This window comes from Peromyscus californicus, unplaced genomic scaffold, assembly GCF_007827085.1.
Source record: "Peromyscus californicus insignis strain IS unplaced genomic scaffold, ASM782708v3 Scaffold_9__1_contigs__length_137607984, whole genome shotgun sequence".
In the NCBI taxonomy this organism is placed as follows: Eukaryota; Metazoa; Chordata; class Mammalia; order Rodentia; family Cricetidae; genus Peromyscus; species Peromyscus californicus.
In genome coordinates, this window is record NW_026294617.1 from 76,746,114 (window position 1) to 76,771,717 (window position 25,604).

Genomic DNA, 25,604 nt, shown 5'->3' on the forward strand with positions numbered 1-25,604 from the left:
TGCCTGTGCTGTTTTAGGTGTGAGGAGAAGAGACTCCCATGTGACAGCAATCCTGAATGCATATGTATCTTATCCAACACTCTTTACAAAATGGGATCAAATGCACAGGGGCCAGTTTCCTATTCAAGGGGTTCTTAGAAGCAAGCATTCTTCATAATCTTAGAAACTGGAAAAAGTAAGTGAGAAGAATGAAGCATTCCTAACCACAGTTTACCAGGAACTATCCAATCACAGACCAGTAGCACAGCTCCAGTAGCACAGCTTCCTTTCAAACAAGGTCAGGCTGGAGCACATTGCCAATTCTCTTAACCAATATCCCTCATTGGCAGTTGGTACGACCATGCTTGGAAAGGAGTAATTTCTCTGTCCTCCAGCCCCACCAACTGATGGAATCAGTTGTATTAACCCAGGGAATCCAGGAGTATTAACCCAAAGGTACTCTCTACTGTATAGACTTGTAAAAAACTGGTGCACAGAGTTGGCCAATTACTCTGTGCATCAGAAAGAGAAAACTATAAGGCATTAGCTGGTAAGGGGGAGTGGGTTTATTCATAGTTCTGTCTAGACCTAGGGAGAGAAACTTTCTTAGCCTCTATTCTATGTTCTCATACTGGCAATTTTATAGGAAACCTGGAACAAAAACTACCAAACAGACAAGTGTAGATTTAGCTGTGAGAAAAACTGTAACTCTGAATGTCCACTAGAGGACGCCTCCTTCAAGCTCTTCCCCTAGACCTGGGGAGTCTCCTGGAGAAACTGGAACTTTGGCATTCCCACTGTCAGTCCCTATTACATAAAATACAGTCATTTAGTCATCTAGTGCACTTCACAGGACAGCGGCCAGGGATGAGTCTCCTATCCCTAATCTGGCCCTGATTTTCCTCAATCCACCTCAGATCAATGATCATTTCTGATCCCAGCATGGCCTTGCCTGGTCACAGAAGGGAAATAGAAGACTAAAACAACTTCTGCAGATGATGTACTAATCAGTATTAATTGATCCTTTGATTGAGCTTCATAGAGCAAAGAAAATTTTGCAGAGACCAAAAATGTTTTTAGTGGGGAGATGAAACCAATGGAGAGAGCTCTAAGGTACAAGAGGCACGGATAGTTTGGAAGTTCCAGCAGAGACACAGCAGCCTCTGTGTCCCTGGGCAGGTGCTGAGGGAAGAAAGCCTGTGTCTGAGCCAGTGACTGGCGACGCATCTGGTGACTTGAAGAAGACACCAAGTTGGTCTCTGTGTCAAAGGGAGGCAGCAGGACCTGGGTTGTGCCTCTGTCCCTTCTCGAGGATCTGACAACTACCAACTGACAGCAACCAGGGCCATGTCCCTGGGATTGTCACATCACTGAGTCTTTGTGTTCAGTGTCCTGTTGTGCTGCTCCACTAGTGACCCGATCCACTGGGAAGTTTTCTGCCTGGCTTCCTCCCAGCTGACAGGTGGCTCATAGCCCAGATCTTGCTGAGCTTTCTTGTAGGAGAAGGTGAACACACAATTTGACACTGTGACCAAGTGGCGGTTAATTGGAGGGCAGTAGCTGTAGATTGGATGCAGCAGGAAGCTCACAGTTTCCAGCAGGAAGGCAAGCCAGTAGAGCATGGGCAGAGGAAGGCTCCAACTGGAATCAAGACGGAGGCCCCAGTCCTTGCTCATGGTGCAATTTAAATCATCATAGCTTTGGTGAGGAGTGTCATCTGAGATGTAGTAGAACTGACCTTGGATAATTGGTGACTTCTTGGGGTCTCGTAGGCCCCTGGTAGCTAGAATGTGTGCCCAGGCCACATTACCCACATATACTGGGTTAACTGTGGAAAATTTGCCAGTAACATTCAGAATACCATTATTATTGAGAGCCCTGATTGTTTTAACATAAGCAAATGGATTCTTTTCCCCATAGATATACATAGGCCTTAAGGCACAAGTATGCAAAGTGCCACCATTTTTTAGGCTGCACCCATTGGCTGCCAGCACTGCCCTCTCAGCCATCTTTTTACTATATGAGTATGGATCAGGCCATATAGTTTCACGTTGTTCTTCCTCATGGCCATTCAGGACAATCTCCTTGTAGGAGTTGGTCCCTACAACATCAACTGAGCTGGTGTAGATGAAGGCTGGCACACTAGCTTGGACACAGGCTTCCAACAGGTTCTGGGTACCTAATCACAGAAAATACACTGTCAGTGTCAGGAGATAGATAATTAAGGGGGTTCACCATGTGCAGAGCTACATGATTATTTTCATCTTCTGGCTAAGAGAGCAACCTTTACAGATCAGTGCACATTTCCTGTTCTCTGAACTCACAGCTAGCTACATTGCTATGTTCCGGGGACAACAAGTAGTTCTAGAGAACAAGAGTCTCTAGGCTGTTATGTTCAAAGCCCTGTGTGTGTTTCTGTGCATGAATGTGTGGAACTGGGTGTCCTTTAGTGTCCAAAGCCCCTAAGGCTTCTTGTTTATCCATTTTGAATGTGACCATGAAATAATTATAATTTTATGCATATAAATTCATGCATATAAATTCATGTGTTTTAGATGTACAAAAGCAAAAGATCATACTCTTTTTAACTAATTAAAACTATTTTAACAAGAATAGCTCTTTTTAACTAAGAATTGTTCAAGAATTAACATCATTCAAGCTCAAATCCAGTTGTATACAGGTGAAAATATGTTACACAGACATTTCATAGCTACAGGGTTTTTTTTGTCATTTGATGAGAATAAAACTGTACAAGGACAACTAGTCTGAGTCAGGGAACAAATGATTATTGGGTTTGGGGAGAAGTGGAGACACAACTGTGTTCCTGAGTGCATACACAATGGTAAAGCACTCTTGGTTCCATCTATGACTTTATTGACTTAGTTGTACAAAGTAGAGGGGATAAATAGTCTTCCAGTTTTCATCTTGGATCCAAGCACTGACTGACTTCATCTGTTCCTCTTGGAAGAAAACTAAAAGGGACTGTGTGTTCCCTGCTGGGAATTCCTGTCATGGCAGACCCTTGTCAGGCTGGAAGCTCTCTCAGAACTAACAGCATGCAGAGCAAGTACCTGCAAGGGCTTGTCTATGTCTGACCAAAAGGAGGAAAGTGTGGATGGTTGTCAACTGCCTGGAGTTGGAATAAAGTTTCCTTGGCAGGGACGACCACAGAAGAGCTTTCCTTCAAGTTGGAGTGACATAGATGTGACCTCACATCCTAGGCCACATACTTTCTACTTGCTGGTCCTTAGCCATGTAATAGCCCTGAAATCCTCGAGCTGTGTCTGGTGAGCACAGCATTAGAATCAGAGCATGGCAGGTCTTCTGTGGTGAGAGAATCCCTTCCTGATTTGTGTGGACATTTTCAACCTCACAACATTCACTTTGTGTCCAGATACTCTACCTTTAAGATTAACATCCAGGATGGTCTGTCTGGGAATAACACCCAAGACATCAATGACAGCAGCAGTGTGGATGACAACAGAGACGCCCTGGCAGGCTCTCCTCAGGTACTGGGCATCCAGAACGTCTCCTTCTAGCAGTGTCACCTTGGTCTTTGTCTGTAGGTCTGTGGGACACAAGACAGGTCATTGGGAAGCTTTTCTGTGGGCTGGGATGTTTCCTGTACACAGGCGTCAGTTACCTTGTTCATGAAAAACTGTCAGAGTGGGGGAAATGTTAGAGAGGAAGCCTGATATAAGGAAGGAAGATGCATTCTTTCCCACAGCAGAAAACAAATCAGATTACGAAGCAATCAAATGTGCCTGGGGCATGAAACCTGTTCAGGAGAGTGATGGGAAATTGATCCATTCATCAAAGAGACTCAGGAGGTAATGGTGGTGGCTGGATAGAAGGGAGATTAGCAGATGGAATGTCTGTTTCAGGATTATGATGAGGAAGATCCTGTTTCTAGCAGTGGGATCTGAGAGGGAAGCCACATGGGTATGAGTCTCAGCCAGAGCCTGGTATTGCCTGAGTCTGTGCTGAACCAAAAAGGAAGAGTTAACACAGTACCACTCGCTGGGCAGACATGACTCATGGAGAGTGAAGGCACTAACAATAAAAATAGATGGGCTCACATATGTAGATAGTAGAACTTCGTCCCTGAGATATTATCAAAAAACCAGATGTCTGTGCTGTAACTGTGGCTTTCCAGGGAATCCCTTACAGCCATCTACCCAAGGCAGTGGGTACAATGCCAGTATCTTTGGGTTCCTCTGAAACCCACAAATAGCCCTGCCTGTTATTTTGTCATTCAGCTCACAAAATGACCGAGTCCCAATGCGTTGTTGCCCAGTACCCTACATTTGATTTGGCTTCTTAATTCTCACCCAGGTTTCAGATTTTCCTTTCTTCGTGCCCACACTTTGTAGAGACTGGTCATCTAGGCCCTAATTAGTTGATGAGCTTAGTGGGTGTCCAGAAATCTCTGGACACGGTTATGGCTACACTGACTAGGACACCTCCCTTGACCTGTGTCTACCTGTGCTATTAGCCCATTCTCTGGGGTTGCTTGCAGTCAGTATTTCCGAGGCAGTTTGAAGTCATTCCACTCAACTGAACTTGTCAATAAAGCTGAACAACAGAGAGATGTGTGGGAGAAATCCAGTGCTGAGGAAACATCTCTAGAGACACAAACAGATTGGGAACACTAATTCTCTTCTAAATGTTTCCTATCCTCGCCACCTTCTCTCCTCATGTAACTCCCGGAAAGTCCTGAAGTAGAGGGAGGCAAACAAGGTACTGCTCACAGGGAAGCAGGTACCAGTGTGAGGGTTGAATTCACGGATTATGATCCTATCTGCCCATTCTATCCTTCTTCTCCTTTGCTATTGATTTAGACAGACTGGTTCAGGGATATGGCGATGAACAAACATGTGGAATCCAGACCTGTTTTGGAATAGACTCTCATCCATGAGCTCTTTGGGGAACCTGAGATCGCAGGAGAGGCCTCTTAGAGTGTTTTCTGGTGTACCCTTATCTAGGATACCTAAATGTGGCAAAGATTGGCACAGAAACACGGTAGAGTGTTGCTGTCTTGTGAAGTGAGTCAGAGAGAGACCCAAGGGAGCTCCTACCCACAATGAATGTGAAGATTATAAAGGCTCCGGCTAGATTTCCTAGATTCCTGTTCAATTTGTTAATTTTTGCTTTGGTATTTGGATAAGTCAGTGAACTTCTGCACTTATATATCTATAGAAATAGAGTGTAGACACATTAACTACACTCCAGGAATGTTAAACAGAGCTAATGATTAGTCGTCGCAGTATGTACCACAGAGCCTGGTACAGAAAGCACACTCACAGGAATGTCGGCTTTATTTTTATGCAGGGCCCTCTCTATCTCTACCCCTGACAGTAGTCACTATGCTGCTATTCTTCCAAACCAAACCTTGGCTATTTGCAAGTAGGGCTTAGACATCAGGACTCGAAGAAATAGAATTGACTGTGTGCTAATATTGAGTTTCTGGAGGCAGCAATTAGAATGTTAGAGGACTAACTTGGCATTTGAAGAAGTCAGAAACAAAGACAGAGTAGAAGAGTAGTGTTGTCTCAAAGGGCCATTGAGGGTTCTGTGTGCAGGGCAGATCCTTAAATAGAGTGTGTTTACCCTGGAAGCAGAGGAGGGGGCATAGAGCTAGCTTGAGTCACAAAGAGACAATGGGAGGACGCTGCAGTCAAGAGCTGGACCCTGGACAAAATAATGGAGTGTAAGTGAGGGAACCTCTGGCTTGGTCTGTGATCCTCATTAATCGGATGCTGCGGCTATAGTCATCTTTCTTATCCCAACTCAAATCCTTGCTGTCCAGGTGAGTGAGCATCCTTACCTCCATGTCCTGCAAAGTTCTTATAATGACCTGGAGGTTGACTAGGTGGTAAAATATCCCATGAAACCAGCTGGTTCAGTTGTAACTGAGATAACAAATTGGCAAAGGAATTGTGGCCTGCCCCAGTGAATTCTGCAACCTTATTCTTAGTGATGATAAACTCCAGTGAGGAATGAGAGAAATATAAAAAAAATAGTCCAGGTGAGGTATGGACAGTTCTGATACTGGCTTTTTGTTGGTCCCTTGGTATGATCGCATACATTTGCTCAAATTCACTTTCTCAATCTCATTCTCTATCTCTGTTTTTTCCTGTCTACCTGTCCCTGCCCAATATCCTATATTTGTCTCTGTATATTTAAAGAAATATATCTTTTTACTTCTTTTTACTTCTTTTATTTACCCTCTACCCCAAATGCTAAATGAAGGAATGCAAAAATACTAAAAGAACACCTTCCTCCTCCTCCTCCTCCTCCTCTCCCCACGCAGAGAGCAAACCAGAACAAAACAACTAGAACAGTAGCAGTTATGGCAGAGGGAGCTAGTACTGAACCCACTAGCTTAATGATCTTTATGGCTAATACCCAGCAATTGGCAACTCCACATTAAAGAGCTCCAGAAAAGGGAGAGAGAAATTGTCAGTCCAAACTCAGCCTCCCTCATCTCTACAGTGAGTTTTATGCTCTGTGGTCTCTTTCCTCCTGCTGAATGTGGACATGGAGCAGTGTTATGACTGCAAGTGTCCTTATTTACTTAACAGTTAAAAAGGCCTCCCTGAATCAGTCAGCAATTGTTCTGCTGAATTGGAATGTTATGCCAAATCCTTAAGTTGACTTACTGAAGAATTCCTCCCTGGTTTCTGGTTTGAAGACCTTGTCCAGAACTCTGACCTCCTCCAGATCCTTCTCCTGCACCAGCAAGTGGACAATCCTTTGCCCTAGAAATCCTCCTGCCCCTGTCACCAGGCAGGTCCACCCAGGCATGGTCAACACAGGCAGCCGATCCAGTGAGAGCAGGGGTAATGTAGGGTGATTCTGAAGATGGCTAGAAAGAGAGAGCCAGGGATTATTCAAGCTTAATTTCTCCCACCAAAATCTCATAACACAGATCGTAAGACATGGTACAATTTTTCCATAGCACTATCAATGTATTTTGATGTGTACCCAGAAACTGTTAGACCCACAGGGTCTCTTTTCCCCAAGATATCTCCTTTACCCAGATGCCTGTTGCAAGCCCAGGCGATTTCACCTGTGCTTCAGAAATGGCCACAAACTTACTGCACACGATCAAGTTACATAAGCAGTTCATGGAACTCAGAAAAATGTTTGCTTGTTGGCTACAAAAGGTGAGGCACAAAGGAAGGTTCCAGAGATCCCGTGCTGTGGGGAACATACCTCCATAAACTTCTATATGTTCAGTTAGCCGGAAACACATGAACCTGTTATTGGGCATCTTTTGGAGATTACATTTATACTTGAACCATGTACAATTTTAGTGAAATGTGATAGGACACAAGTTTATCTAAGTGCCATCAAATGGGATAGGTAATCCAGTAAGTCCTGTTTTTTAAAATTTTTCTGCATTCCTTCCTTGAGTTTGTGGGGCAGAAGTCATTTGGAATAGGAAAGCTCTGTCAATCAGACACAGCCCATTTTGGAATGATACTTGAATCACATACCATAGAGGAAAAGCAATTTAGATGATAATATTAAAATCCACAGCCTGTTTTTTTTTTTTAACACAAACCCCTAAATCCCTCATACCAAACAGATATGTAACTCAAGAAATCGCCACATCAACGGAATTCCTGTCAACCTTTATTAGCAAGTACTGTGCTTTATACTATATGAATATGTCTTCCAAATCAAGTCAGATACCACACTTCCTTTTTGATCATATCAGGTTACAAAGGAAGGTAACACTTTTGGCAAGCCTAAACTTTCATCTTCTCAGGCATCTGGTATAATTGAGCTATGAAATAATATTGTATCTTCCTCTAGTCTCGCTGGAGGTGTAGATGTCATGCAAGATTCCCTTCAAGTTAGAGCCCAGTTATTCCCGTCTGCTCTCTCAGGAACTCCTCCTTTTCTCCCAACTCATCAGCACTCAAACATTTTCATGTTTGGAAGGGGCATTAGGTGAGGCCACTGTCCCATCTAGGCTGCATGCAGCAAAGCTAGAATACTAAGTAACCGCTCTCCCACACAGTAGTAGGGTTAGCTACATCTTGTAGAACTAGTGGGCTATCTGGACCACTAGCCAATACAGCAGCATTCACTGTTAAGCCCAACACCACCCACCCTCTCTGACCCGCAGGAGGTCTGACAGAAGTTTCCACGGGCACTGTTTCTAGCATAGCACTTTCAGTTATTTGAATCCTGGTCCTCAGACCAGAGTCTTGGTGCATTGGGAGGTGATCTTTGAAGAGATGTGAAAAGCAAAATGTTACACACTCACACACAATTACACACATACACACACACTCCTCTGGCTTGCATGGCTACTGTTTTACATCAGGCTGGAGAAAGATTTCTTTGTTAGATTCACTTTCTGCTCCCACAGAATCAGATAAAAGAGGTAAGAACTTCAGGAAAGGTTTGGTAAAAGATCCCTCTTCTGTGAACTTTGTCTTTATCCCCTCCCCGTTTCTACTTGGCCTCCACTAAGACTTCAACAGCACATTTTGGTCTAAGAGGACCTCATCAGGGAGGGCTGCTCAGCTAGAGACCACACCCTTCTCAACCAACACTAAAGAAAAAGTGGTTCAGCTTATCACATAATGCCGGTTTAAACACTTCAAGTTTGTAACCTTATCGGCTCTTATATTTTAATGTTTGGTGCCAAGTTAATGAATGAATGTGTGCCTTTTATCCTGTCTACTGGTCTGCTCCCCCACTGGGGGATAACCTAGTGTCAGTTTTTACTAGGTAGAGCCTGCTTTCTGTGGCCATGGGTCCTGTATGAACCCTGGTGTATGGCCACAGTACAGCTTTCAAAACCGAATTGCTCTTCTTAACCGGCTACTCTCACAACCCATTTGGATTACACAGATGACAGAATTCCTTCACATTATGCTTTCCTGCTTCCACCATTTCTTGTTATTACCTTTCCCTTTAATGGAATATTTTTGGTGACCAAGGAGCAGAAAGATTACCCCTGTAGTTCTTGTGTAATTTTCCTTGGAGGCACTGCTGATGGTAGAAGGCTGAGGCCAAACACATGGAGTTCTGAGCTTCGCCGTCTAGCATCAGTCTGAACCACTGTTCTTGGTCTATTACTTTCATGTCGGGCATCCTCTGCATCAGTCTGACCCAGCACTGTCTGTTAACAATGGCCACTAATGGGATGTTTCACCCCTTTCTTATGAGTTGTATGTTTCTGGGCACACAGGGGCACAATTCTCCAGGTGTTGTAGCCATCTCTAAGTTGCAGGGATAATTTTTAGTAACTGATTGTGAGATAGGACTACAGGAAGAGAAAGGGAAATAAAAAAAGGGCTGTCTATGACCATGTGCTTCCCAGGCTCCTCTCAGGACATAATTTCTTTTTTTTTTTTTTTTTTTTTTTTTTTTTTTGGTTTTTCGAGACAGGATTTCTGTGTGTAGCTTTGTGCCTTTCCTGGAACTCGCTTGGTAGTCCAGGCTGGCCTTGAACTCACAGAGATCCGCCTGGCTCTCACTCACGAGTGCTGGGATTAAAGGCGTGCGCCACCAACGCCCGGCTAATTTCTTTATTTTTGTCTCCTCTAATATATTGAATTTTCTCTGATATATTGATATTGTATATCAACAAAAGAGGAGGGCAATTATCCATGACAGTGAGCAATCATTTTCTGAGAATCACTTTGTGACATTAAGCACCAAGGACTTCATTGGGGACACTGACGAAGCGAGACTCAGACAGTGATCTTTACAAGCATCACTTCATCATGTTTACCTGTGACTCGTATGGAAGCTCTTTCTCTGTTTACCACAAGCCAAAGCAGAACCATGAAGACAGACTTGGGGTCCCTGAAGCTTTTGATCCTCCTGGAGCCACGTTGAAGAGATTCTCCCCACACCTCTGCTGTAGCAATTCCTTGTTTCTTTAATTGGTATGTCAGGATGGCTGCTCCAGTCTAGGCTTTTAACTTAGAAGTTCTGGTTACAAAATTCAGTGATGGTGGAATATACCCTTCCCAATAGCCTGCTTGGCAGTTAGTAGTAGTATAGTATAGGCAGATAGCTGGTGTGTTTTATTCAGCGGTCTATAGAGGAACAGAACCAAAAGGATATATATCTGTCTATCTATCAGTCTTCTTTCTGTCTGTCTCTCAGAATTTACTAAATCAGCTTTAAAGTAGTAAGAACAGCTAAATCACACCTCAGAAACTAGTGCTTACTTGGTCCTTGAGGCTAAATGTCTCAACAGTTGGAATAGTCCCACAATAAGTGTTCCTCACTGTGGGGAGACAAATTGTACTTACTCAGCCACAGGGCCAGTGGGTAGTGGTCACAAGTTAGCACTGGAAGTATGGAAGGTTTCTGAGACCCAGCTGGTCCCTAGTCCATGATGCAAGCTTGGAAAAGCTGGTGTCTTCTATCTGCAAAGGAGCCAGCCGCAGCACCACAAACCAACTCCAATGCAAGAGGGAACCAAAGCCAGCAACAGGCTAGATGATCTTCCTGGACAGGACGTTTTTTTATCTGGGTTGCTACCAGAGGTTCCCGCCCACAATCAGGGTGGGGCTTCCCACATCAATCAAGGTCAACAGGGCACTTTGTTGAGTGATTCTCCTTTGTGACAAATTGACACTAAAACCAATCGTAATTAGGTGTCTCCTGTGTCAGAACCAGGTGAGGGAGGCTTCTTTGAGGGAGTGGTGGGGTGGTGGGGGGGTAGGGGAAGGCTACTTCTGAGCTAAATAGAACATCTTGTCCTACACCTAAGGACCAGCCTAAACTTAAAAGGTGCAAAAGAAAAGAGATTTGATTAACTTAAAATGAAGCTACATCATCTTGTAGTAAAGGGGCCCCATAAATCATTGGGGAGCATTTTCATTTGTCCTATGAAACCGCATTTCATATCGTTAGCTATAGATAAATCTAACTGAAATATTTTAATAGTGATGGTCAGAGCTGTATTTGTTTTCAGGGTTAAGGGTGGAGCCAGGCAGAGTGCTGCAAAGGTCACAAAAGGGACAAGCAGAGGGATACAGCTGTGTTTCTGCAAACTGGGAGACAGCAGGGAGGAGGGGCCACTGGTTTTCAAGAGCCTGTAAGAGGGCTGGTTGCTATTTTGGGCTGCCCCCTTTTTTGGTTATATTTTTGAGCAAGGAGGAGGTTATCAGACTGAGATTGAATTTTGAATGTATGACCATGACCACCAGTAGATGTCTCCTGCTCTAGTGGATAGTACTATACTCATTCATGGACACTATCCAAAAAAGACACAATGTTCAGGGGAAGTGTTAGGACAGGGGTGCTTGGGGAACGTTTGAGGGGGGTACATGAGGGATGAATATGATCATGCCTCTGTATACATATATGAAATTCTCAATAATCAAGAATACTTAAGCATCAAAACCCAGAAAAAATAATAAAAATTATTTTTTAATATCTAATTTCCTATCTAATTTTTATGTAAATTTACACAAAAGTTATAACAAAAAGCTCTCGGCCCCACTTAAAGATTTGGTTGAGAGACAGCCCGAACTGACCTACTCTGGTGATGGGATGGCCAAACACCATAATTGTCGTGCTAGAAACCCCATCCAACTACTGAGGGATCTGGATGCAGAGATCCATGGCTAGGCCCCAGGTGGAGCTCCGGGAGTCCAATTAGTGAGAAAGAGGAGGGTTTATATGAACAAGAATTGTTGAGACCAAGGTTGGATAAAGCACAGGGACAAATAGCCAAATGAATGGAAATACATGAACTATGAACCAATGGCTGAGGGGTCCCCAACTGATTCAGGCCCTCTGAATGGGTGAGACAGTTGATTGGCTTGATCTGTTTGGGAGGCATCCAGGCAGTGGGACCAGGTCCTGTGCTCTTTGCATGAGATGGCTGTTTGAAACCTGGGGCCTATGCAGGGTCACTTGGCTCGGCCTGGGAGGAGGGGACTGGACCTGTCTGGACTGAGTCTACCAGGTTGATCTCAGTCGGGGGGGGGGGGGGGGGGAGGCTTTGCCCTGGAGGAGGTGGGAATGGGGGGTGGGCTGGGGGGAAGGGAAGGGGGGCGAGAGGGGGGAGAACAAGGGAATCCATGGCTGATATGTAGAACTGAATTGTATTGCAAAATAAAATAAAAAAAAAAAAAGAAAAAGAAAGATTTGTCAAAGTCCCTCTACAGTCTAAGTGTGGATGTCTAAATGATAAGTATGAAAAGAATGCCAATGTTTGGGTCTTAGTCCTGGAGGGTCAGTCAGAACCCAGGGGAACACAGGTGCTTTTAAATACCACAGCTCCAGATTAAATATTCCTTTTGATGACATATGCCATGGAGAACCTAGAGGGTGAACACTAAACAAAATCACTCTGAAGAGGAGAACCATCAGAACAAAAGTTCTCTCATGCTTTAATGAGGACACACACACACACACACACACACACACACACACACACATACACACAAGGTCAATAAGACTTTGACCCATCCCTGAAGATGACAACTGATAGTTTACCCCCACCTCCCAGTTTTGGCTAAATCATCATTTAAAAGGTTAATTATTGGCCACCTAGTCAATCTTGAACATCCAGTATGAAAGAATAATGCCAACACCAAACAGTTATGATATTATGAAGCAAGTGCTACGAGCCCCTTACTGAGGTCCCCAGATTGACCTCACTCAGTCAGGGGATCTAAAGACCTACAGGAGTGTCATTTAAATAACTGGTCTCAGCCATTTTTAAAGGACTTTACTAGGTGTTACCAACTAATGAAGTGGCTGTAAAATGTTGTGGGGTTACTAAGGAGTTTCACCTGTGCAGGGTCAGCATTACTTTCCAGAAAACTGCCAAAGTAAGCTGCAAGAGAGCCCTACCGGAGTACTAAATCAACTAAGTACTTATGCTTTCCCTTTAAAGGGGACCTTAGAGGCCAACTTCAGACAACTAAATATAAAGGTCTGTGATACAGACCTTCTGCTTTTAATATTGTCCTGGTGGAAAGTGTCTCAGTGACATTTATGCTCCTCATTACTCCAGGCAAATCTTTCTTGACTTCCATAAGATTCTTTCCAGGAGGCCCTGTCAAAACTAATTTTTTCTGACTCTGAGTAAATGAGAATCTATCACTCTATCAGATATTCCCCCAAACCCTCCATCACAGCTCTGTCATTCACCCACATGCTCAACAGATTACACCTACCCTTTACACAGACTTCAAAACATTCCCCCTAACTCCTGTATGGTCAGACCCTAGACAATGCACAGGGAACCAGTGGGCTGCTGGGACACACTAGTTGATCATATCTAGATCTGTTCTATTTGTAGTCTGTTGCCTCAGAGGACCTTATGAGAAGCAAGCCAGTGAATTCTTGCTGTAATATGGCAGGCTCCTGCCAGCCTCTTCTCTTCTGAAGGGGTAGAATCTATCTACTTATTTATTTTTAATGCCAGGCATACTGCTGTGCCTCTTCTCATGTCCAGTTTTCACAACCCTTGTTTGGCTGCACATGGCCACGGCTCTTCCTCTTATCTAGTAGCATTTCTTACTCTTCTTATTCTATTGTACACTTTCAGTCCCTGACTCCTACAGTGAGTGACTAAGTTTGTTCCTTTAAGAACTCAAAAGGCCTTCTGGCTAGAACAATTCTGAGGTAACTTGTCAGGATGGGTTTGGAAATGCTTGGTGTCTTAGTTAAGGTTTCTACTGCTCTAATAAAACACCATGACTCAAAACAATTCAGTGAGGAAATGATTTATTTCAGTTGACAGTTCTGCATTACAGTCTATCACTGAGAGAAGTCAGGGCAGAAATTCAAACAGGGCAGGAACCTGGAGGCAGAAGCTGATGCAGAGGTCATGGAAGAGAGTTACTTATTGGCTTACTCTTCATGGCTTGCTTGGTCTGCTTTCTTATACCACCCAGGACCACCTGCCCAAGAGTAGCACTGCCCTCAGTGAGCTGGGCCCTCTTACATCAATTATCAGTCAATAAAATGCCCTCCAGACTTGCCTACAGACCAGCTGCTATGGAGCCATTTTCTTAATTTAGATTCCCTTTACTCACATAGTCCTAGCTTTGTGTCAATTTGACATGAAAACTAGCCAGCACACTTGGCTTTGTGCTTTTGTCTCTTGATTTCTGGTTTACTTAACCATCTGATAAAACTGGAATATTCTATATTATGAAATATTACACTACTTCTTTTGAATATCAACCACTACCATCAACACCGAAGACTGTTTCCCACCATTCAGATCTTCTTGAACTCCAAAGGATGTTACAGGCTAGCCTTTGATCTCTGGTGATGGTCATTTCCTCTATTCTCCAAAATACTGCTGAGACTTCTAGGCCTTAGAGCCCTACAACCTTATGTGGATCAACAACACCAGCTAGGATGCTGAAAACTATGCTCAGGTCTGAAGCATTTTCAGAAGACAGTTTTCATTCACATTCAATAACTTGACATTGGTGATGTACAGGTGGAAATGTAGACGTAAGTCTCCAAAATAAAGCAAAATGCCTACGTTTTAACCATCAATCCAGGACCATTAATAGAGCTTTACTCTTAATTTACCATCAGATCTTACATAGACATCCAGAGGGAAATTAAATACAGACAGGCATTAACTCCTACATATGCATAAAATGCCCTCCAGACAATTACATATTTGAAATATTAAAAACCAACAACAATACTTACAGCATAATGAGTCAAAAGGGGAAAATGAAGCTACATTAGTCAATTAATTTTAGGAATTCTAAAGGAAGAGTGTGTATCAGGTTATAGGTTAATCTTTGTGGACAGATAATAATCAGAGCTAGGGGAATGGTTTTGGACATTTATGTGTACTACTTAATAGGGACTCCTTCTTAGACTGTCAATTATGGGCCAGCTATGTTTTGGGAAACATGAAGTAAAAAGGTTGTGTGGTAATTCAGGTTTCAAGTGGTCAAACCTAGGATGTATCTCCCAGATGAGCTGTTGGGTTTTCTTAGAGCCCAGGAGCATGGTACTTTTTTTCTGATTTGTTATGAGGCCTCTGCTCGTTATGGGCCAAGCATGTCTAAATATTCATTAAGACTCTAGTTACCTAGAGTCACGTAGCATAAATATTTGTCTCTTATCTTTGGATTCCTGAGACTTTCATGTACATAAACACATAATGAGACCATTGCTATAGCCAAAAAGTTTTCAGCTTCCAACAAGCAGATTACCAGAGATGCAGACTAATAAATGAATATATGGGATAGTACATAAAAGTTACATTTATAGTACACTATAGGCTATAAAAGGAAGAGCCAGAACATTTTATCTAGGGACCACAAAAATAGCATACTTACTATTTCTCATATCTACACAGTACAATCAATATAATTCAATATGTTGTCTTGGCTTTTCGTGTGCCCCTGATGATTTTACTCTGGGACCTGCCTATCTGGGATCAGATCATTGATTACAATTTTCGTTGTTTTTTAATTCAGGTTGCCTTTCTGCTTTTAGTGGAATGATGTTCAGGAAAGACTAGGTTGTGGTGGACTTGAGATGACACTTTCTATTTTAGTTTGTTGTTCAGGGCACCAGGTTGTATCCCCAGACATCTATTGAAGCTGAGTAGTGTCTGCAACTATAGTCTCTGTCCAGGAATAAACACACTGCACAGAGTGTGAGTTGACTACAAAACAGTCATTCTGTACATACCATATATTATAAGAAATAGAAGAGAGCCCGGTACTATGATATACATGGATCACTGTGGGAGAAAAAAAAGAGAAAGAAGAAGGAAACAGAGGGGCTAGTGATTGTCATTATGCTGTTATATGGGAGTAAAGAGTGGAATGTGACCAGGAAAAATGGCAGGCACAAAGGAAAAGGGATGGGGTAAGATGTGCATGTCCCAGTTAGAAATAGATTAAAAAGAATGAGGTTATAACATGCACTAAAATGTTGTCAAAATGCTCACCTCTAATGAGGTCAATGTCCAAAGATTCTGCAACATAAAGTAGCCTGTGTTTTTTGGAAGAGAAAAAATATAGATAGCATCATGTGGAGAGAGAGGCAACAAAAGGAAACAAGAAAGTGTGAACCATGAGAGACACAGGTGGCTTGCTATAATGATCATGTGTATCATACAAATAAGGAAGAACTGTGGGGGCAACAAGAGCTTCGTGGATATTGAATGTAGGGTTCGCATCTGATTTCCTGGGCTGTCAGGGAAACTTGTGACAGGGTTCAAAACATGAGTAGGCTCTCCAACCTCAAATGGTGAAGAAGAGATTGGGCCAGAACCTGTCAGACACACCCACTTCCAACAATGGACCCAGTTTATCTTTTTCTTACTTGATAGTTCCTTTCTGTCTTTTCAAAATTAAAAAAAAAATCTTTTTAATATGTTTGTGTTCATGTGGATACACTTGTGTGTGTATGTGCTTGTAGAAGACAGAAGTTAGCCCCAGGTAGTCCTCAGATGCTGTATGTCCTGTTTTTGAGATAGGATTTCTCAATTGGTCTGGAGTTCTCTGACTATGTCAGGCTGGTTGACCTGCAGGCCACAGGGATCTCCAGTACTTAGAACCTCTTTTAGATATTCATCACACGCCAGATAGTGTGCTAGATTATTAGTGTAATCATTCTAGTATTTGGGCCATGAGCTAAACAATCTGATTTGACAACTTCAAATGCATAGGAAAATATATGGTCTAACCCCACAGAGAAATGTGGATAGTTCATTGTTTCTAAAATGTTGAGTTTTAGTCCATTTGAAAATTCAAGTATACTAGCTTCTCAGAACAAAGAAAATGTGAGACAGAGACTATTAAAATCTTTTTAATTCTTGTCTTCTGTGCCAATAAACATTTAAACAGTTTTTCATATTTAATAGAAGAGAATATGATAACTTGGGAAGAAGTCAACCAAGAGAGAAATCTCTCCTGCTTCATTGTCTCCATGAATGTTTTTTTAACACTCAGGAGAGTTTTTCTCAGAAAGAAATTTTTTAAATTTGATCTTAAAGAAATTTAATCATACTATCTGGAATGTGGAATGAAGATTTAGGTTTAAACCTTATATCTGTAAATGTGAGGAAAACCTGCGATCACTAGGTTTCTAAGCAAAATAGCCAATATAGACAACACTGGGTTGGTTTCCATAACTCACTTGTAAAGCACAGCAAGTGTGTTCCTTGTGTTGTGCTCAGAGGGATGGACATGATGACATGTCAGGTCAGTGATGGGGGCATTTTAACACACCCACATTATGTCTACTCCTAGTTGCAAAAAAGAAATAACATCGAGGTCCTAACATCAGGGTTTGTGTAACACATGTCCTTGTTATGACCCGTTGAACAGAAGGAGATTACAGGAGGGGAAAAAACACCAAAAAGCACCACAATCTAATGTGCTGAATCTCATCTATCATTGAGGAGAAAAATGTCTTGCCCTGAATTCTGTTCTGGCAGTTTGTCAAAATGCTTGACGCCCTGGATGGGCAGTTGGGTTTAGTGAGTGAGCAGGGGCTCTCTGCTGTTGAGTGCCGGCCAGGAAAGCTGAATGTTTCTCTCTTGCTGGGGGTTTAGCCTTGCCCCTCCCTGCTTTTGTTGCTCCCAGGCTTTCCAGATGTGCCAACTGCAGGATTCCTGTGTTCTCAACATTCTTTCCTAATAAATTGTATTTCAAATGAAAACCCAGGAATCTGTGGTGGAAACATTGAAAACTTGTGCTCCTTATCTTAAATATTCAATATTTAAAATTACAGACAATATATGTTAATCATTCTAGGTATTCTTTTTTTTTTTTTTTTGGTTTTTCGAGACAGGGTTTCTCTATGTAGCTTTGCGCCTTTCCTGGAACTCACTTGGTAGCCCAGGCTGGCCTCGAACTCACAAAGATCCGCCTGGCTCTGCCTCCCGAGTGCTGGGATTAAAGGCGTGCGCCACCACCGCCCGGCTCATTCTAGGTATTCTTAATTATCATCTTGAAAAAATATACTATTTTAAATACATATTTGAGAACTGTATGCAGGCATGCAATGTATTTTGATCATATTCATCCCCACTCTTCCACCTAGCACCTCCAGGGTTCTAGCCCCTATTCCCTACTCCTTTCCAATGTCATGTTCTTAGAAAAAAAGCCCACTGAGTCAATTTGTTCGGCCCATATATCTATGGGTGTTATGACATCCACTGAGGCATGGTCAACCTGCTGGGGATCACATCCCTAAAGAAAACTGACTTTCTCTTTCCTAGCAGTCCTCAGCTGTCAATAGCTCCCCAGCTAGGGGTGAGGGCTCTGAGCCCTTCCCCATTCCAAGATGTAATGTTAACGGACTTAATCTTGTTAGGTGTGTGGAGGCAACCACAGCTGGTATGACTTCATCATTACAATAGTCCTGTCACATCCAGAACACAGTTTGACTTGGTGTCTTACTGACCTCTGGCTCTTACAATCTTTCTGTGACTTCTTCCAGCATTCTCTGAGGCTTGGGGAGATGGCCTCTGCATCAGCTTCTGCCTTTATGTCCCTTCCCTGTTCAGAGTTTCTGTCCTGACATCCATTGAGGATGAACAGTGATTTGGAAGTACAAGCCTAATAAAAAGTTTCCTCCCCTATTTGCTTTTGGTCATGATGTTTCATTGCAACAATAGAAACCCTAAGATAGTGTGTGATATAGATGTCCCATGTACTGCTGAGAACTCTAAAGATTCTTATTTTCTATACGTTGTCCAGTTGAGAATTTGTTTTATTGTCCATCCCACAAAAATACTTCCCTGATGAGGACTGAGGGCTGCACTCATCTATGGGTATAGGGATATATATTTAGAGAGCAGTTTGATACTATGTCCATCTAGCAAAGTAATAGTAGTAGGTTCCCCCTAAACCTATGAGCTGCAGAACCATGGTTCTTAGTCAAGTCTACAGTACTAGGAATGCATTTCCTCCTGTGGAGCGGTCCTTATATCTAAGGAGAAAGGTGTTGGTTCCTCCCATAACATTCATTTCACTATTGCATCTGTGGGCCTGTCTTTCCAGGCTGGTTATTATTGTAGCTAGCAGCATTCACAACTGTATAAGAATGTCGATATTTTCTTTCTCCCTGTAGTCTTCATGACACCTTATGAAAGCTAGCCAGCTGGGAGGAAGCTTCCTGGATAATGCCAGCTTAATTTCCATGTCCTGTGACCAAAGTGTGCGACGTATTCAGCAATAGTGTCTTCCCATAAGTTATGATGGGCAACCAGGTGCAATGGCAGTAGCCTGTATAATTTTGGTGGCCTTTGGGATGGCACTGACCAACAACTTAGTTGGTGCTAGGATTTTCATTTGGCACTCTGTGTTTCCTGCGAGGAACAGCATTACCCTGAGAAAAGCAACAATCTCATATATATATATATATATATATATCTCAGATCGTTTCAATGTGCCTTTTTCAAGTATCTTAGTACTAATTATCCCTTCCCCAGATCTTCTGTTTTACCATCCTAATGTCCTTCACACTTATATCTTCCACTTCATTATATCCTTTCCCTTTTCATACTACAGGTTTTCTACAATCTACACCCTACAGGCTTAATATCTTTCTTTCTACCTCTTAGTGGCCCAAAGTGTTATCCAAGTTAAATACCCAAATCTGAAGATTTAGTGCTGAATGCTACATTTGCAGCATTTGTCTTTATGGCTCTGGGTTTCCTCACTCAATGTAATTTTTCCAGTTTTTTGAACATCATTAACTAAACTATTTATAAGAGATATAAGCCTTGTTATAACAGATACTCAAAAACTGTCTTTGTTTAAGAGGCTCTTCCCATTTGAATCCACAAGGCAATTGGATGCTGAGTGAGAGCCAGACATTTTGTTTCAGTGCTGCTTTAATCTTTTTGACTTTGGGGTTAACAAGTTATTGTCCCAGAACATTATACAAGGGAAGTTAGGGGCTGTAGAGATGACTCACCAGATATGAGCACTCATTGCTCTGGCCCTGCACCCAGGTTCAATTTCCAGCATGTACAGCATGGCAGCTCACAACTAGGGGAGGCATGGAGGTCTTTGTGCTCACAGATAAATCCTAGAGGAACTATCAATGTCAAACACGCAAGCTAGTCTCTTCAAAGAGAGAGATGTATAATCTGTTTTCTGCATGAAGTTTGGGAGAGGATGTGTTTAATAGCCTGATTTAACTGTGTGCTATCCGTATGTTTGTGACCACACCGAATCCTCCCCCAGACTCTTATCATGAGCTTGTCACCTATCTTTATGGAAGATGTCACATGTAATCAATATATGGAACCCATCTTCATGGTAGATATCATATGTACTTTATCAGAAGTTTTGATGTAGTCATGTCTTATATTTTTGGTTGTGAGCCTAGCCTTTAACAGCTGATCCATCTCTCCAGTCCTGTAGTCATGTCTTAAGCTTTATTGGGCACATGGGTTGAGTTATTTATCACAAGGAATTTTTTCACCAAATTATGCTGTGCTTGAATATGCCAAAGGAGATACAACAAGTGATGCTACAGAAATAGAGTATACAATTAGAGACTACTTAGCAACAGGTTGTAACACTTTAAAATATTGAGCAAATCCATGGAGACATTTAGGTCTTCTTACTACTTTTGTTTTATCAACCTGTGTGCTTTGACATCATGTGATTATCAATTTAAAATTTTACATTTTTATTGAGTTGATACCTTGATTATCAACTTTTTTTTTCCTTAGGATTTTTATGTCAGTGTCTATGTCTCTTATACCATTGCAAGGATCTCTACTACTTCTGCAGCTGATTTTTCTGCTCTGTCCAGACTTGTTTTCCTTGCGGCCTCAGGATCATGCAGGCTTCTACCATGCACCTTTGTAGGCTCCAATGCATCTAACTGGATCATTGTCCATCTCTCTTGCACTTTGGAATCCCACCCATCTACCACTATGCAGTCTAATTGCAAGGATTTTCAGCCTTTGTCCAGAAAGGATACTCCCCTCAGAAATGACCTTTCTCAAGCATTATATACCTTCCTGTCTACAGCCATGACCATATCTCATGTTTGATCTCCTAACTATACCAGGAACTTGGAGTAGAGATGCAACTGGAGGCCAGAGGTCATGATCAGTCCACACATGGGTTTTCTTAATTTATACACTTAGAATTGCCATCCAATTGACTCTTCTTTAAAAAGGATCTTCAGCCAATTGAAAACATGTAGAAGGTTAAAGTATGGCTAAATGCATTCTTGGGACAAAACACCATGAAAGAACAGATATGTCACCATTTTGTCAAGAAAGATGATTTTACACTCTCTCCCTTGAGCTGTTCTCTGCTTCCCAAAGCTCACACTCCAGTATTTGGAGATCAAAGATCAAGCACTGACTGCCTTTGATATTATGCAATGCTCCTGTGAATGGCCTCTTGAACAGACCATGCACTGGACACTCTGCTGGGTCCCCAAGGCCACCCTTGTCAAGTGACCAGCTCTGTCTGGCACCCAGGACACCCAGTGTTTCTCAGTAAACCCTGCTAAGTTGTGTCCAGCATTTTACTCACCTTGGTCCTCCTTGTCCCTCACCTGCACACTCCTCCTCTGTACCATCTCTCAGGCTGTCCTCCCTGCATGGACCCACCTGACTCTCCTTTCCAAGTCCCACCTGGTTTCTGAAGCTTTCCCAGACATCTTCTGTCCAACTCCATTCTCTTCGGTCATTTGTACATCACACTTAAACCCATGGGTGATCACTTCCCTGTGCTTCCCTTATTCCTTGACCACAGACTGCAGAATCCAGAGGAAAAGGGAAGGAGGCTCACAAGCTGGAGCTGCGGCCATTTTCCTGTGTCTTTGCTGCCCCTTGTGGTGTTTCACTTGCACTGCGAAGGGTTGTGTGCAGCAATGTCTGGCCCACCTCGACCAGCAAGGAAGACACAACACAGAGCTCTTCTTTCTGCCGTTTATTCAGCAATCTTGAACAATCTTCTGACCCTGGGGAAAGCCAGCCCATGCCCTTTATAGCCACTGGGCAACCAACCCCGTAGTGCCAAGTGGACAATGCCGATAGGGTCAGACATATGCAAGCAAGCCAGATACCATGCCCAAGCCAAATAAGGAGTTGTTTATCCCAGAGAACACCCGCCATCGGGAAGGCAGAAGCCAGATGCCATCTTTGAGGTGCGGCCATGCACGGCTCTCTACAGTTCCCCCTTTTTTGTTTTAAGCAGCAGGCAAAAGCAGAGGTCTAATCTCTGCCAAAAAACAACTTGGACATTGTACTGGTGTTAGTCCAGGTGTCACCCACCCAGAGAACACTTGACCCGTCCGATACCCTTTTTTGCAGAGGTGGGGATTAGGGTATCAACCCACATGCAATTAGACTTGCTCTTCTTGGGTTTTGCAATACAGCTAGACCCAAGTGCAGTGCACTAGCCTCGCATCCTGCGTGATCAAGCTTTTAATGCGGCCAGCCAGGTCTGGGGAGACTGTCCAGCCTCTATAGCTGTAAAGGCTTGGATAATCATGGCTGCATTGTGCTGCTGAGAAACCCTTAAACGAACAATGCACCACAGGCACATCAGGGATACAAGTACCTGTAGGCCTGCCAGGGCACCTAATCCCACCCACTCCTTTAAAAAGATGATAGAATTTCACAGCCAAGACATCATTTCTGCAGTGGAGGCCAGGTGCACACGGGTGGAGTTGACCGCAATGATATCATTGCGCAGGATCTGGGTTCTGCTCCTGCAGCAAGTCAACTCAAAAATAAAGCAATACACTAGAATGTGATGTTATGGGTAAAGGGTATGGCCAGGCTTTTATAAGAGCCCAGAGTAGTCGATCCTCAGCTGCTCCCACTGGCTTGCTTGTCAGAATCAGGGTTATCAGGATCAGGCACATCAGCTTCCAGGGTGTCATCACGTCTCTCCGTCTGAGGGGCCTGTCGCACCAATCGTTTAGGTACCCAGATAGGGTCTAGCCAGTCCTGTGGGAAAACACAAACAGAACCTCGTGCCCATGTCAGCACGGGATCGGGGCCATGCCAGCTACCCGTGAGGATATCTTTCCACTTCACCATGCCCTTCATAGGGCTGTATGGATTATGATGCCTATCTGCTGATGAACTTCCCGAGGCATCCAAATTCAAAAAATTTAAGGTGAATAATGCCAGAGAGAGTCTTTCTCTTGGGGTTCGGTCATGGCCTATTCCCCCTTTTTGTTTTTGAAGAATTTCTTTGAGGGACCAATGCGCATGCTCCACAATGCCTCGGCGCATCCGCACGGGAAAGGGAAAATTTAGCCTGCAATGTGTGTGCATTCACGATCCTAGTAAGACCTCTTATGGTGGTGGAGGATAAACCCACCGTGCCTGGCTTCAAAGGGCCTTTAAAATCAGACTCCACTAATTGTACTCCCATCTTCAGAGTCAGTAATTTTAAACCACATTGTTTTCACTGTTAGCTCAGGTTTTTCTGTCTTGCGTTGATTTTCCACAGATCTCAGCTGCGGATGCCTTGTTGTGCTGGTTCTGGCGTCTGCCATTCTTAGCTTCTTAGTGGCTTCTGGAACTTTTGAAACCATTCAGACTGCCTACTTTGCAGTCTACTGGGACACTAACCTTCTGTGTCTCAGGTTCTTTCACCACATACATTAAGCTTAGATTCACAATCAACATTTACACCTTTTCACAAACTCACATATAACATGTGCTTAAGCCTAAACTCACACTCAACATTTACACATTTTTACAAACTCACATATAACATATTAACATCTACTTATTTATACTCTTTAATGAAACTATAGAACTACTTTAGCAAATATATTTCTTATTACTTCTTATATACTTCTTATATTTCTTATTTAAACTTACATTTACAACTAACATCTTTACTTCTTGCAAGCTTATTACTACATGTCTTAAGATTACCTTAGATACTTCTTGCAAGCTTATATTCTTAAAGGAACTCTATGAATCTATCTTACAAACTTATATAGGGCTACCATTAGCATATATTTAACTTAGCAAACACCTAAAGATTTCTTAACACAGATTTAACAAGACAGAATTTCTACAAACTCACATATCTTATTTTCATCCCGGACAGATTCCGCTAGAGACTTGATGACCTTAAAATCCAAAGGTTCATGGTATCTCTGTTGAGTCTGGTCATTGAGAAACACTGGGCAAGCTAGCTGCATTTCAGTTCTAACCTCTCCAAACCTCCGGGTTAAAAGAATTCCCCATAGAGACAACTCTAGACATGGAGGCAGATTCCAGATACGGTGGAGGAGCTTAGGGAGCGGCTCCACACTCAGACTCACATCCTTTAATTCTTTCTCTTTCTCCTTTATTTCTACCCCTTTTCTTTCTTATTCTCATGCTCTGCAAGGTTTCACATATTGACTCTACATCATCAGAATCAGGGGAAGAGAGAGGGGACTCGGAACGCTCTAGGTCCGAAAGGTCAGGATATAACCTTGTTTTTTCTTCCTCCTTTTTTGTTTTACTTCTGGTAGACGCTGCTTTAGCAGACATGGCCTTTTCTGATCTTTCCTCCTGCAACATTTCTAAGGCTGCCTGCCCATTCTCTACCGCATCGCTGCAGCACTGGCCTTCAAGACACCCTCTCACTAATTTCCAAACTGGTCTAACCCCATGTTTAAGAGTCCCTTGTTCTGCAGCGAAGTCTAGATCACGGCCCAACTTTTCCCAGGAAGCTACCGTGAGGCTTCCGGAAACTGTGAACCAGGGTGCCACGACATCACATTCCTCTAGAAATCTTTCTAAAGTACTCTTCTTAATCTTTAATTTCTTTGAAAGGAGCAGCTCATTAAGAGCCAGAAAAATTGGGTGCAAAGAAGTTGCGCCCATGATACTAGCAGCACTTTTGCCTTCACTTGCTTTCACTTTCTTTAATTTTCCCGTCAGCTTTTGTCGCGGCTCTACATTTTCCCGCTCTCTCTTTATCTACAGATGAGAGCAAAATCCGCTTTTATCGCACTTCCCCAAATTACCTGAGGACTTACCGGTATACCACCCTGACAGCAAAAAGTTCTGAGCTCCATGAAGAGGCTGAGGTTCCCCGAACGGGCCACCACTTGTCGCACCCACCTCGACCAGCAAGGAAGACACAACACCGAGCTCTTCTTTCTGCCGTCTATTCAGGAACCTTGAACAATCTTCTGACCCTGGGGAAAGACAGCCCACGCCCTTGATAGCCACTGGGCAATCAACCACGTAGTGCCAAGTGGACAATGCCGATAGGGTCAGACATACGCAAGCAAGCCAGATACCACGCCCAAGCCAAATAAGGAGTTGTTTATCCCAGAGAACACCTGCCATCAGGAAGGTGGAAGCCGGATGCCAGCGCCATCTTTGAGGCGCGGCCGTGCACGGCTCTCTACACAGCAATGTTTACCTCTATTTAACCTAAGGAGCATGCTTCACTGCTGTCTGCATTGAACTGTCAACTGTTGGTTAATAGTTAGTTAATACTTGTGTTCTCTTTAGGTTACTACACATTTCCTGACTGGCTTCCTCTGCTCAGACAATATTGAAACCAAAGTGGAGAAATGGAAGGAAATAAAGAGGTACAATGTCAGAAGAGGCCCTGTGGAAGTGAGATGGAGACATGGAAGATATAAGGAGTGGAAATTAAATAAATGGGGAAAACATC

General features: G+C 43.0%; 1 protein-coding gene across 2 annotated transcripts; it reads right to left on the minus strand.

Moving 5' to 3' along the window:
• Positions 1–1,346: 1,346 nt before the first annotated feature.
• LOC128106153 (3 beta-hydroxysteroid dehydrogenase/Delta 5-->4-isomerase type 1-like) lies at positions 1,347–6,786 on the minus strand. Of its 2 annotated transcripts, XM_052731470.1 has the most exons (3): positions 6,642–6,786; positions 3,383–3,547; positions 1,347–2,158 (listed from the first exon to the last, which is right to left on the minus strand). In XM_052731470.1, exons 1-3 carry the CDS (start codon positions 6,784–6,786, stop codon positions 1,347–1,349), a joined length of 1,122 nt encoding a protein of 373 aa, XP_052587430.1. The 2 variants fall into 2 exon arrangements, with proteins under 2 accessions (XP_052587430.1, XP_052587431.1); XM_052731471.1 differs by lacking the exon at positions 3,383–3,547.
• Positions 6,787–25,604: the final 18,818 nt, after the last annotated feature.